At 38.8% G+C, this 13,949-nt stretch overlaps 1 protein-coding gene and 1 non-coding gene across 2 annotated transcripts; one reads left to right on the forward strand and one right to left on the reverse strand.

Annotated features, from left to right (window-relative positions):
* Positions 1-9,342: 9,342 nt before the first annotated feature.
* LOC145122131 (uncharacterized) lies at positions 9,343-11,169 on the reverse strand. Its single transcript, XM_079057789.1, has 2 exons — positions 10,742-11,169; positions 9,343-10,648 (listed from the first exon to the last, which is right to left on the reverse strand). The coding sequence occupies exons 1-2, from the start codon at positions 11,167-11,169 to the stop codon at positions 9,343-9,345; spliced, it is 1,734 nt and encodes a 577-aa protein (XP_078913915.1).
* Positions 10,703-10,809, forward strand: LOC145123105 (small nucleolar RNA R71). Its single transcript, XR_013714984.1, has one exon. It is a non-coding gene; the product is annotated as a small nucleolar RNA R71 (small nucleolar RNA).
* Positions 11,170-13,949: the final 2,780 nt, after the last annotated feature.

Raw genomic sequence — 13,949 nt, forward strand, 5'->3', positions numbered from 1 at the left:
AAAAACGGACTAAGACTGTCCTAAAACTTTGATCCCAAAATCACAAAAGGAATATTTGCAATGGTGAAAAAGGAATTCGTATTATGTTATTTTATTTTTATTTTGTTTTTTCTAAAAAAAATTGAAAAATTAAAAATTTAGTCAAAATTAGTTTAGTTTAAATTTTTTAGATTTTATTGTAATTTTTAAGTCCTTAAAATGTTTTTATTTTTAAAAAATTTGGAGTATTGGGCTTAGATTTGAAGCTTCTTGGGTTTGCAGCCCATGAGTATTGGACTGGGTATGGGTCCAAGTATAAAAGGTTTGAGTTGTCGGCCGTTAACCTTCATCAGCCTCATTATTCGATCACGGCCGTGAACCCTTCATCCTCTCTCTCTCTCTCTCTATAGCTTTTTTCAATTCATCTTCATTTCGTGTTTTCTATCGAAATTGCTTATAGATTTGTGTAGGTATGTTCAAGGCGACATCATTCATACTAAATATAATAGGAATCGATCGTGTTTAGTGGGATTATTGAATGAAATCGCATTTTCGGCACTGTTGAGGCGTTCACGGCTATTGAACCGTTCACGGCCGCTAACGCGTTCACGGCCATGAACCTGTTTACAGCCGTGAACCCTCTTTTGGACATAAACACGATTTTTGATCAATTAAAATCAATATTAAAGCCTAATTAATTTATTAATGAGAAAAACTAAGTTTAATTCCTTAAATATTTGTTTTTCTTACTTGGCTCGGTTGGTGCAGGTCAATGATGTGTGTAAAATGCACTGGTTTTATTCCTACTTTAAAAATATAAATTTAGCACACAAAGGCAGTGAACCTGTCTTTTAGTGGTATAGCTGGATAAGTAGGGTGTCGAACTCAGGGAACGGAAATTAAACTAATAACTAATTTTAACTAAACAAGTAATAAAAGTAAAGGATTTTTCTCTAGTTTTACAAGACTAGAAACTTAAACACACCACCTAACAAGTGATTAACTAAACAACTAAAAACATGTAAAAATTCAAGAAATTTGATAGAAAGTTTCTGTTTAGGTCCAACCACTTCACTCCTATGGTTATTTGTATAATAAGATGATAATTAATTGTTATTGGTTACCAACTATAGTGGTTAGATTCATGTTCACTATTACTAACCCTTAGAAAATTAATTAATTCAAGCAGTGGCCAATTGTTTAAACTAATTAACTCCATAGTTCATTTATTTGGATTAAATAAGATTTGTAATTGGTTAATCAAGTTGGTGACTCAACTAACCTCTTGTTTGTTGGTTTCTCAAACAAGCTCACACATTAATTTACCCATTCTCTAATTAATCCTAGTTTCATGTTCATTAATCCTAGACATATGATGAAGTGTTCACATAAACATATGAGGTTAACAACTAAGAGATGTTCATGCAGCTTAATTGTCTTCCAATTAACAGAAAATAGTTATGGTTAATGCATAAGGTTCTTTAACAAACTTAATTTAATAAAATCACCAATAAACAATCAATAGAAGTAATAATCAAACCATAGGAGTAACTTGGTTTTTCCTAAACAGAAACAACACGAATTTAGCTCATGATTACAGTTGAAACAAGCTCAAAAACAAATTTAACTAAGCTAGTCATGATTAAATCCTAAGATTAAGTGGAAAATATAACCTAATTCGCCTTGAGTCTTCAAAAGATCAAAGATTAGGGTTCTTCAGGTCTCCAAAGGGTTCTTCAATCGCAGGTGTATCTCCCAAAAAGCCAGAAGTCCCCAATTCGGAATAAGGTTCTGTATTTATACTTATCACAAAACAGGGTCAACTCGGCGAGTAGGTCCCCAACTCGCCGAGTAGATGTGGAAAATACGTGTTTATCAAGGACTCTTGACTTTTCTTCACGAATATTCTCGGAAACCCGCCGAGTAGCTTCGTGGACTCGCCGAGTAGCTCCAGATATCTTCTCTTTCTTCATTCTTTGGTTTCTAATTGCTTCTCCTCATTCCTTTTTGCTTCCAAGCATGTCTTCTGGACTGAAAACACAATTTAGATATTATTAAGTACTTTTTGTCCATATTATGCACATAATTAGCTAAAAATGAATAAAAATCTATACTAAACATATGGCTAATTATGCACATATCAAAATACCCCACACTTGACTTTTGCTTGCCCCCAAGCAAAACTAAATTTCAGCACATTAGAATCACATAAGACAACTCCAATTCAACCCAGCCATTATTCCAAGACCGCAATGCATGCATTTGTGTTTAAAATTCTCCTAAACGACCCCCCAATACTCTAAATACTTACAATCCTCATAAACACTCGCCCACTTCTTTTGAACGATGCTCATTTTATGCATCCCTCCGAATCCATCCGCAGAAAACCTCCTAGCCTCAAGGTATTTTTGGTTGAGCAACCCAAGCATACATATTCTAAAAATTACAATTTTCGATACCACTGTGGAGCTTTTTGGAACTCTTCACTTTCTTTGATAGTTTGCACCTTAATTTCTTGAATTCTTCAAAATTTGCCACCTTTTTTATTTTCTTTGATTTTTGGGTATCTTCAACTTTTGAACTTTGGAATTTTGATCTTTTGATCTTTACTTTAACTGCTCCAAGATTTCTTCAAACTTTTCTTGTAATTCTTTCATGTAACTCACTTTTTTTCCTCTCAATACCTACATGCTTAAGCAGGGGCGCTCAACTTCAACCTTTATTGATTAGAGATAAAAAAATTTCCTGGATACATTTCTGGTACACGATGCTAAACATATTGCATCCTTCAAGCCAAGCGAGGTTGTGTTTTTGTCCCATGATTTCACTAGAATAAGGAGGCCACAAATGCACTAGAACGTATATAGGCTCAACTAAACATTTGGGTCTTCATGCAATTATCAACATAAATCTAACATGGAATCCTAATTATTTTTACCAAAATTTTCTAAGTTAAACCCTAAGCAACATTTTTGGTATGCAAGATTTTTTAAAATTTTAAAAAAATAGACCTAAATTAGGATTGTAAATTTACTAACCAACCCCCTACCCCACACTTAATTCATGCAATGTCCCCATTGCATGTTATGCATGAAAAATATAAATATGAAATATAGAGAGAATTGGAACAAACTCCCCTGGGGTAGCAGTCGCGAAGCTGATTTTCTTCAATTAAGCTCCTTCTTGGAATGACTTTAGACATGGGAACAGCTCATCCATGTCTTGGTTGTCATGTCGCGTGTGGTAAACATATAAATGACTCACATATTTAAGACAAAGCTCTTAGAAACCTCCAGGAATGAATCTTCACGAAAAATATGGATAAGGACTGCAATGAATGTGCCCAAAACAACTCTGGAGTAGAAAAATGTTGATGGACTCGGCGAGTTAGGCGTAAACTCGGCGAGTAGATCGCCATTTTGCAGTAAAATCGCGTAATTACACATGTACTCGGCGAGTACTCTAGATGCACTCGGCGAGTACACTCTGATTTGAAAATAAAATTTCCTACTTGTTGACTCTTGACTGAAGTGCTAGATCGGGACATTACAGTGACTCTTCTCCTATCTCCTCCAGTAATAACACACTTGATCACTCCCAATCCTAACGGACTCAACCTTAATTGAAACATTTCGCACTCTCATCTAAAGCAATCCTCACTTGAACCTTGACCAATGTGACTCCTAAAGGCATCCTAATCTTCCAACCTGAAAAACATGTAACCACGAGTTAAAGCAAACAAACCAAAGTCCTAAAAATATAAATATCCAAGTTCAACAAAGTTCATAATCAAACACCATAAAAACATCAAAAAAAAAACATAAAAACATAAAAACAACCAATCTTCAATCTTCTTCTTCCATATTTGCCCCTCCTGCGCCACTGCCTCCTTCTTGATTGTTTCTTCTCCGCATCCTCTCCTCCCAATTCATAATGTAAGGGTGCCCGGTGCCGGGCCTTGGGGCGAGGTTCATTTGTTGAAAAAGATAGTTGAATGACTCATTGTTGTAGTTAACACCTTGAGCAATGTCATCCAAATATCTCCTATATTCCACTTGATTCCATCCCTCATTCTCATCTTCCACCGGAATAACCGGTGGGTCTTCTCGGGCCCGTTCGTTCCTTTGCCGAACCCTTCGTCCCGGCTCCTTGGAAATAACCGCCTCGTCTGCATGTGGAATTGCATATGAATCCCCAAATTTTTCCATAATTCTCGCCCTCCGATATAGTGTAGTGTTGAACGGAGGAGGAGAAATGACAGTTAAGGCCCTTGCCTCTTTTAAGTCTAAGATCCCAAATGATCTCGCGAGTCTTGTTACAAACATTCCTCCATTAATTTTGGAGGTAACCTTTTCCTTAACAGCTCCGTCCGCGAGATACTTGGCTAAGCAATAGGGCAAGTTGCAGAAGACGTCTGGGGTGATGATGCTCCAAAGGTAGAAAATGTCAAGGGTTGGGACCTTGTCATCATCCTTCCTCATATTGATGGTGCTGGCAATGAGGCGGTGAATGAGACGATGAATGGGCGAGCGGATATGGCCTTCTTGTGCAGAAGATGGAATATACACCCGGTTCGCAATGGTATTCCACCAAGTGGAAGCAACAACTCCTTCGGGGAGATCTTTGTGGCATTGCTCCAAGAAGGTCTCAAAATCTTCCGTCAACATGGCATTTTGATCATAAATGCCTATCCTCCAAGCAAGTTCCGCAATACTGTATTGTCGCAGCTCCCCTCCAAGTGAAAAAGAAATGACATTGGGGTTATAATATTCACTACCACCCCGGAATGAGATGGTAGCAAAAAATTCCCAACATAGCTCTGCAAAGACCGGTTCTTGAATCTTGAATAGCTGTAACCATCCATCACAAATTATTGTAGATTCTCCCACATCACAAGATTTCACCAAGTAAGGTGTTAATTCTTCTTCCAAACCAATGTTTCCCAACCAATCCCAATTAACTGCATTGGGAAGGTGAATTTCTTTCTGCTTGAGAGCCTCTAATCTGTTCTTTGCACGGGCTTGTGAAGATCTTGAAGTTATTTGTTGAAAAGAAAGCCATGGAATGTCTCCTTGACCTCCTCCCCTTGAACTCTGACCTCTTCTGGACATGCTTTCTGCAGAAAAACATCAAGAAAACAACAACAAACAAAACCCAGCAATTAAAGTTAATTATCACAGGTCTGTCATAGCATCTACTCGCCGAGTTCATGAACTACTCGGCGAGTAGGATGAACTGCGAGAGCAAATTTCCATCGGACCCTATTAGGTCAATGAAAACACCTAATTTTGCAAAGGGGTTTGCTGTACTAAGTCCCTTAAACACACATCCATAAGAAATTTTGTCTAAAGCTTCCTAATTCATAGTAAAATCAAAACCCTAGAATTGGAGAAAATCCCCAAATCCGGATTTTAAGCAAAATAAGAACCAAGAATTGATAAAGTTGCAATCGTTATCATACCTTTTTGCTTGGTGGATGGAGATTCAACAAGAAAGAAAGAAAAAACTGGAGAAATGGTTTGAGAGTAGAAGTGCATGGCGAGTATGAGTGGTTTGGTGAAAGTGAATAAAAGAAAAAGAAACCCTAATTTACCGATTGTAAAAACCCGTGTAAATGTTCTACTCGCCGAGTAGAAACGCGTATTCGCGATTTTCGGGGATTTTGAATAGGTACTCGCCGAGTAATACGTATAAACTCGGCGAGTAGAGCATGTAGTTTTAAAAAAAACTTAATTTTTAAACCACCACCCCACACTTTGAGCATTGCTTGCCCTCAAGCAATCATTTTTAAACATAATTTCAGAAGAAGAATGAAAGAAAACAGATCCTAAGGAATGAAAAAGAAAACAAAGGGAAAAGAAATGCAAACTCTAAACTTGGGTTGCCTCCCGGAAGCGCTTCTTTTTAAGGAGTCATTAGCTGGACTCCTTCCATTCTACGTTTCTGCCATTCCCTCCAGCAGCAGCCCTTCTTCTATGTCTTCATTTCTCGGGATTCCTTCTTCGTATTTTTTCACTCTATGTCCATTAACCTTGAAAGGGGTGCCATCTCTTGACAATAACTCGATAGCTCCATGTGGAAACACCTTTTTCACTAGAAATGGACCATCCCATCTTGAATTTAGTTTGCCCGAAAAAAGTTTGAGTCTTGAATTGAAAAGCAACACCTTTTGCCCTTCATGAAAATCTTTATTACCCTTGATCCTTTTGTCATGCCAACTCTTGGTTTTCTCTTTATAAATTAAGGAGTTAGTGTAGGCCTCATTGCGAAGTTCCTCAAGAGCATTCATTTGCATCAACCGGTTGTTTTTAAGTTCAGCTATATCAAAGTTGCACATTTTTAAAGCCCAAAAAGCTTTATGCTCTATTTCCACCGGCAAATGACATTGCTTTCCATAAACTAGCCTATATGGTGTAGTACCAATAGGTGTTTTGAAAGCTGTTCGGAAGGCCCAAAGTGCATCATCTAACTTATCCAACCATTCCTTCCGATTGCTCCCCACCGATCTCTCCAAAATTCTTTTTAAGGCTCTATTTGTCACTTCAGTTTGCCCACTTGTTTGTGGATGGTAAGATGTAGAGAATTTATGGGTTACCCCATATTTCCTTAACACCTTTTCTAATTGATCATTGGCAAAGTGAGTGCCTCGATCACTTATAAGTGCTTTAGGAACTCCAAATCTCGAAAATAACTTCTTCAAAAATCGCACCACCACCCGAGCATCATTAGTTGGTAAAGCTTGTGCCTCCGCCCACTTGGATACATAATCCACCGCCACCAAAATATATTTGTTGCCTTTCGACATTGGAAATGGTCCCATGAAATCGATCCCCATACGTCAAACACTTCACACACTTGAATACTATGTTGTGGCATCTCATTTCGGGAGGAGATGTTTCCTGCTCTTTGACATGCATCACACTCTTTGACATATTGGGTAGCATCTTTAAAAATTGTGGGCCAATAAAACCCAATATCAAATATCTTCTTAGCAGTGTAGTGTGCTCCATGATGTCCACCGGTGGGCCCGCTATGACAAGGCTCCAAAATTTGTCGACTTTCATTTCCGAATACACATCTTCGAATGATTCCATCCGCGCAACTTCGGAAAAGAAATGGCTCATCCCAAAAGTAGTATTTTATTTCTGAAAAGAATTTCTTCTTTTGTTGGCGAGTAAGATCTTTTGGGATGTACTTGCTAGCTAAGTAATTAGCTATGTCCGCAAACCATGGCTCTTCCCCTGTGGTCACCATAATGTACTCGTCCGGAAAATCATCTCCAACTTTATCTTCCACCAAATTTTCCAATTGCGGGTTTTCTAGCCTTGACAAGTGGTCGGCTGCTACATTCTCCATTCCTTTCTTATCGCGTATCTCGATGTCAAATTCTTGTAGAAATAGAACCCAACGTATCAATATTGGCTTGGCATCCTGCTTGGCAAACAAATACTTGATAGCAGAGTGGTCAGTAAAAACAGTGGTTTTAGATAAAAACTAGATAAGGGCGGAATTTGTCAAAAGCATACACCACAGCTAGTAATTCTTTTTCGGTGGTGGTGTAATTCTCTTGGGCAGGATTCAAAGTCTTACTTGCATAATAAATGGGTCGAAAGTGCTTATCAACCCTTTGACCAAGGACAGCTCCTAATGCAAAGTCACTAGCATCACACATTATTTCAAATGGTAAACCCCAATTCGGGGCAACAATGATCGGGGCATTAGTCAATTTTGCTTTCAAAAATTCAAAAGCCTCTAAACACTCTTTAGTAAAATTAAATGGTGCATCTTATAAAAGCAATTTTGTTAAAGGTCTAGTTATTTTAGAAAAATCTTTTATGAAACGTCGGTAAAAACCCGCGTGGCCTAGAAAACTTCTAATGCCCTTCACATTAGTTGGTGGAGGTAATTTGGCTATTGTATCTATTTTTTTCCCGATCCACCTCAATTCCCGATTTCAAAACTTTGTGGCCTAAAACTATACCCTCCTTGACCATAAAGTGACATTTTTCCCAATTAAGGACTAAGTCGGTTTTTTCACACCTTGCAAGCATTAAATCAAGGTTAGTGAGACAATCATGGAAGGAAGATCCAAAAACAGAAAAATCGTCCATAAATACTTCCATGAATTTTTCCACCATGTCGTGGAATATGGCCGTCATGCACCTTTGAAATGTCGCAGGTGCATTGCATAACCCAAAGGGCATGCGACGATAGGCAAAAGTTCCACTTGGGCAAGTGAAAGTGGTCTTTTCTTGGTCCATTGGGTCTATGGGTATTTGGAAGTAACCCGAAAATCTGTCTAAGAAACAATAATAGCTATGGCCCGACAATCTTTCTAGCATTTGATCAATAAAAGGTAAAGGAAAATGGTCTTTACGAGTGGCATCGTTTAGCTTTCGATAATCGATACACACTCGCCAACCGGTTACCGTTCGTGTCGGAATAAGCTCGTTCTTCTCGTTGGTTATGACCGTCATCCCTCCTTTCTTGGGCACAACTTGGACAGGACTCACCCACGGACTGTCAAAAATAGAATAAATGATCCCTGCATCTAAGACCTTGACTACTTCCTTCTTGACCACTTCTTGCATGTTTGGGTTCAATCTTCTTTGGTGTTGCACAACCGGCTTTGCTCCTTCCTCCAGGTTAATCTTGTGAGAATAATAAGAGGGGCTTATTCCCTTGATATCGGTAATGCTCCATGCAATGGCCCGCTTTTGCTTCTTCAAGACTTGAACTAATTCTTCTTTTTCAGATTTGGAGAGATCAGAAGCTATTATAACTGGTTTTTGTTGACCATCTTCAAGGAAGGCATACTCCAAGTGATCTGGTAGTGCTTTAAGCTCTGTTTTTGCGTTCTGCATGTTGTACTCGCCGAGTACAGGTAAGGGACTCGGCGAGTCCTTTGCAGAATTCATGACTTCTCGGCGAGTAGAGTGCTCAAAGTTCTTCATAAATTCCTCATAATCAGCTTCTTCCAGCAGTCTCTCAATTTCCAGTAGGTCTTTTTCAGCATCAAGTTCTTCATTAAAGATGATGGTAGACTTGTTTGGGTCTTCATTATCCCATTCCTCCATCAATTCATCCAACATGTCAATTGAAAATGTCGTGTCATCACTATTCCTTGCATGCTTCATAGCTTGATCAACCCCGAAAGTGACTGAATCATCCCCCACCCGTAGAGTAAGTTTCGAGTCTCTCATGTCCACTATAGCACTTGCCGTGTTAAGGAAAGGTCTTCCAAGGATGATCGGGACTTGAGGATCCGCTTTCATGTCTAGAATTATAAAGTCTGCGGGAAATACGAACTTCTCCACCTTTACCAATAAGTCCTCACATATTCCTCTTGGAAATGTGACTGTTTTATTTGCTAAGTGAATTGCCATTCGAATTGGCCTTGGTTCCGGGAGATCCAATTTCTTGAAAAAATGAATAAGGCATGAGGTTCACACTTGCTCCCGAATCAGCCAAAGCATGAATGGTGGCCAAGTTACCAAATTGGCAAGGCAAAGTCAAGCTTCCCGGGTCACCCTTCTTCTTTGGTAGTTTGTTTAACATGGCAGCTGAGCAGTTCTCATTAAGAACTACCTTTTTTACTTCCTCCATCTTCCTTCTGTTGGTTAAAAGCTCCTTGAGGAATTTGGCATATTTTGGCATTTGCGCTACTGCTTCGATGAATGGTATGTTGATTTGAAGAGCTTTTATATGGTCAAGAAACTTCTGGTATTCCTCTTCCTTCTTTTCTTGTTTAGCTCGGGCTGGATATGGCATTAGAGGCTGAAAGGGCTTTTCAGGAATCTGATTTTTCGGAATGGTTACTGGACTCGTCGAGTCCATATTCTGGACTCGGCGAGTAGCTTCTGTATCATGCAGATTTTGACTTTTGTCTTGTTTTTCTGCATCTTCCTTTTGCAACTCCTTGGGTTCTTCAGTCTGAATAGGGGCCAGAGGAGTAATTATCTTCCCACTTCTTGTTGTCACAATTTTTATATGTGCGCCTCGTGGGTTGTTTTCGGTTTTACTTGGAAGTTCTCCCGGTGATCTTTGATTAATTTGTTGAGCAAGTTGCCCCAGCTGTGTCTCAATGTTGTGGATAGATGCTTGCTGATTCCTAAGCATTGTTCTTGTCTCTTGTATTGCAGCATCTTGGTCATTGTGTCTCTTTTCTGAAGCAGCTACAAACTTAGTAAGCATCTCTTCCAAACTTGGTTTTCTTTCTTGTGCCGGCTCCTCCTTTTGGTAAAAACCTCTTCCTTTTTGTTTAAACTTCTCCTCCTTAGCCCTCTTGTACTCATCATAAGGAAGCCACTCTTTCTTGGGTTTCCACCAATCTTCATCATATCGGTCACCACTTGAGTAACATACTTGCACCTTCTTATTCCCATTCTCGTCCAAGTCACAATCTCTAGTAAGATGAGGTCCATTACAATTCTCACAACCCACCCGAATAGCATGTATCGTTTGATCCATTTTATCCATCCTCCTATCCATGGTTTTCAACATAGCCATGACTGCTGACAAATCTTCTGAAGCTGCATAAGCTGATCCCCTTGTCACATCATTCCTTGGATTGTGGTATTCTCTAGATTGCTTAGAGAATTCTTCAATTAGTTGCTTTATCACCGGGGGTGCTTTCTTTGTGAGTGGACCTTGCGAGTCAAGTAATTGCCTTGTTGTAACATTCACTCCATCATAGAAAATGGAGACTTCTTGTTGACTTTTAAGATCATGATGTGGGCAATTCCTTAGTAAACTCTTGTACCTCTCCCAAGCTTCATAAAGTGACTCTCCAGCTTGTTGTTCAAAGTTGGCTATGGCTTTCTTTAACTTCGATATCTTGGAGGGTGGGCAGAATTGATCCATAAACTCTTCTTTCATCTTGGCCCATGTAGTGATGGATCCGGGGGGAAGTGACTTGAGCCAATCCTTTGCAGCACCCTTCAATGTAACCGGAAGCATGCGAAGTAGCTGAGTTTCGCGAGGCATGTTTGGAACATTAAAATAATCAGCTACATCATTGACTTCATCCAAGTGTTTGTAAGCATCTTCGTGGTCTTTTCCGTAGAAGGGGATCTCCTTGAGTAGAGCAAGAATGTGACCCTTAAGCTCAAAAGTGGCAGTTGCGGGAATTGCGGGTTGCACAAGTCCCGGGCCGGTATCATCGCGTATCCTCTTCTTCCATTCCCCCATGGGGACTTCATCGATGTTAGCCATAGGGATAGCTAATTCGTCGTCGGAATCGGAAACGTGCCCGAATGTAGGGTCTTCTTCTCCTTCGGTTTCGTACTCGGTATCCTCTCTGATTGGGTCTTCGCTTGCTAAAGAGGCGCTGGATGCTCCTGATTTGCTGCTCTTCTTTTTCCCAAAAACCGTCTTCAAGCTAGGCAAAGGCAATTTCTTGGGTGTATTCGAGCTTTCAACGTCTTTGCCTCTGTTTTTCCTCAATGCGGATTCCGGGTCTTCAAAAGGGGGAATCAGTGGAGTGCTGGATCCTCTGGTCATGAAAAGCCTGCAACAGAACAAGAAAAACGTGTAAAAAGAACAAAAGATGAAACAGAACTAAAATAAAAATTAAACTGTCAAACAGCAGCGAACTCGCCGAGTAGGGTCGAGTGCACTCGGCGAGTAGACTGTCTAAAACTCAAAAATAAATAAAATTAAATAGAAACGACTAAAACCTAATAACAACTAAAACTTAACCTACTTACTGAATTACTAAAAAAAATAACTTTGTGCAAGATAACTCACACAAAGGATCGATAAAACTAGGAATTAGATTTAATTTTTGAACCGTTCCCCGGCAACGGCACCAAAAACTTGATGTGTGTAAAATGCACTGGTTTTATTCCTACTTTAAAAATATAAATTTAGCACAAGGCAGTGAACCTGTCTTTTAGTGGTATAGTTGGATAAGTAGGGTGTCGAACTCAGGGAACGGAAATTAAACTAATAACTAATTTTAACTAAACAAGTAATAAAAGTAAAGGATTTTTCTCTAGTTTTACAAGACTAGAAACTTAAACACACCACCTAACAAGTGATTAACTAAACAACTAAAAACAAGTAAAAATTCACCAAATTTGATAGAAAGTTTCTGTTTAGGTCCAACCAATTCACTCCTATGGTTATTTGTATAATAAGATGATAATTAATTGTTATTGGTTACCTACTATAGTGGTTAGATTCATGGTCACTATTACTAACCCTTAGAAAATTAATTAATTCAAGCAGTGGCCAATTGTTTAAACTAATTAACTCCATAGTTCATTTATTTGGATTAAATAAGATTTGTAATTGGTTAATCAAGTTGGTGACTCAACTAACCTCTTGTTTGTTGGTTTATCAAACAAGCTCACACATTAATTTACCCATTCTCTAATTAATCCTAGTTTCATGTTCATTAATCCTAGACATATGATGAAGTGTTCACATAAACATATGAGGTTAACAACTAAGAGATGTTCATGCAGCTTAATTGTCTTCCAATTAATAGAAAATAGTTATGGTTAATGCATAAGGTTCTTTAACAAACTTAATTTAATAAAATCACCAATAAACAATCAATAGAAGTAATAATCAAACCATAGGAGTAACTTGGTTTTTCCTAAACAGAAACAACACGAATTTAGCTCATGATTACAGTTGAAACAAGCTCAAAAACAAATTTAACTAAGCTAGTCATGATTAAATCCTAAGATTAAGTGGAAAATATAACCTAATTCGCCTGGAGTCTTCAAAAGATCAAAGATTAGGGTTCTTCAGGTCTCCAAAGGGTTCTTCAATCGCAGGTGTATCTCCCAAAAAGCCAGAAGTCCCCAATTCGGAATAAGGTTCTGCATTTATACTTATCACAAAACAGGGTCAACTCGGCGAGTAGGTCCCCAACTCGCCGAGTAGATGTGGAAAATACGTGTTTATCAAGGACTCTTGACTTTTCTTCGCGAATATTCTCGGAAACTCGCCGAGTAGCTTCGTGGACTCGCCGAGTAGCTCCAGATATCTTCTCTTTCTTCATTCTTTGGTTTCTAATTGCTTCTCCTCATTCCTTTTTGCTTCCAAGCATGTCTTCTGGACTAAAAACACAATTTAGATATTATTAAGTACCTTTTGTCCATATTATGCACATAATTAGCTAAAAATGAATAAAAATATATACTAAACATATGGCTAATTATGCACATATCAGTCAACAATGGCAGATTTGAAGTTTGCAGACATCCATAACCTTGCCATCTTTTTGGTTGATCCACCAGCTGCACACAGTGACTTCAAGTCCATGATTAATGGACTGAAGAAATGTTGTTTGGCATATGCTCTCACATCCAGTCCAATGATTTATCAAAATCTTGTGAAGCAATTCTGGAACACAGCTACAGTGCGCAAAGAAGATGATGATGCAATCTCCATAGAAGCAACTGTCAATGGAAGGAAGATCACTGTAACAGAGCAAGTCATCCGCTAAGTATTACAGATCAATGACCAGTCTGGATTTCCAACAGAAATCCCCATGGACCAGACAGAGGAGATTATTAATCGAATGGGGTATAACGGTGTGTTTCCTCATACGATCAAGAAACTATTGCCACCCTATTGGAGGTTCCTGGTTCATGTGTTCATGCGCAACATCTCTGGAAGGAGAGCGGGTGCTGACGAGATCTCGTTACTAAACACGGGTGCCATTGCTGCTCTCGCTATGGGTCTCGACTTCAACTTCTCTAAGTATATCCTGAACGAGATGATAAACAACTTGGAAGGAAAGAAGAAATAAAAAATTTTGATGTTCCCAAGGTTCCTACAGATGAGCTTCAACAACAAATACCCAGAACTTGAGAAAAGAGGAGAAATACTTGATTTGAAGTCCCTTGGTTCCACTACTTTAGGGCTAATGAAGCAAAACATAAAAGGAAAGTTCATGTTCGAAGGGAAATATCCATTGGTGAAATTTGGGAAATTTGCAGAAGTCAGTAGTG

This window comes from Lactuca virosa, chromosome 6 (genome assembly GCF_052849685.1).
Source record: "Lactuca virosa cultivar CGN04683 chromosome 6, Lactuca_virosa_CGN04683_v6, whole genome shotgun sequence".
Lineage (NCBI taxonomy): Eukaryota > Viridiplantae > Streptophyta > Magnoliopsida > Asterales > Asteraceae > Lactuca > Lactuca virosa.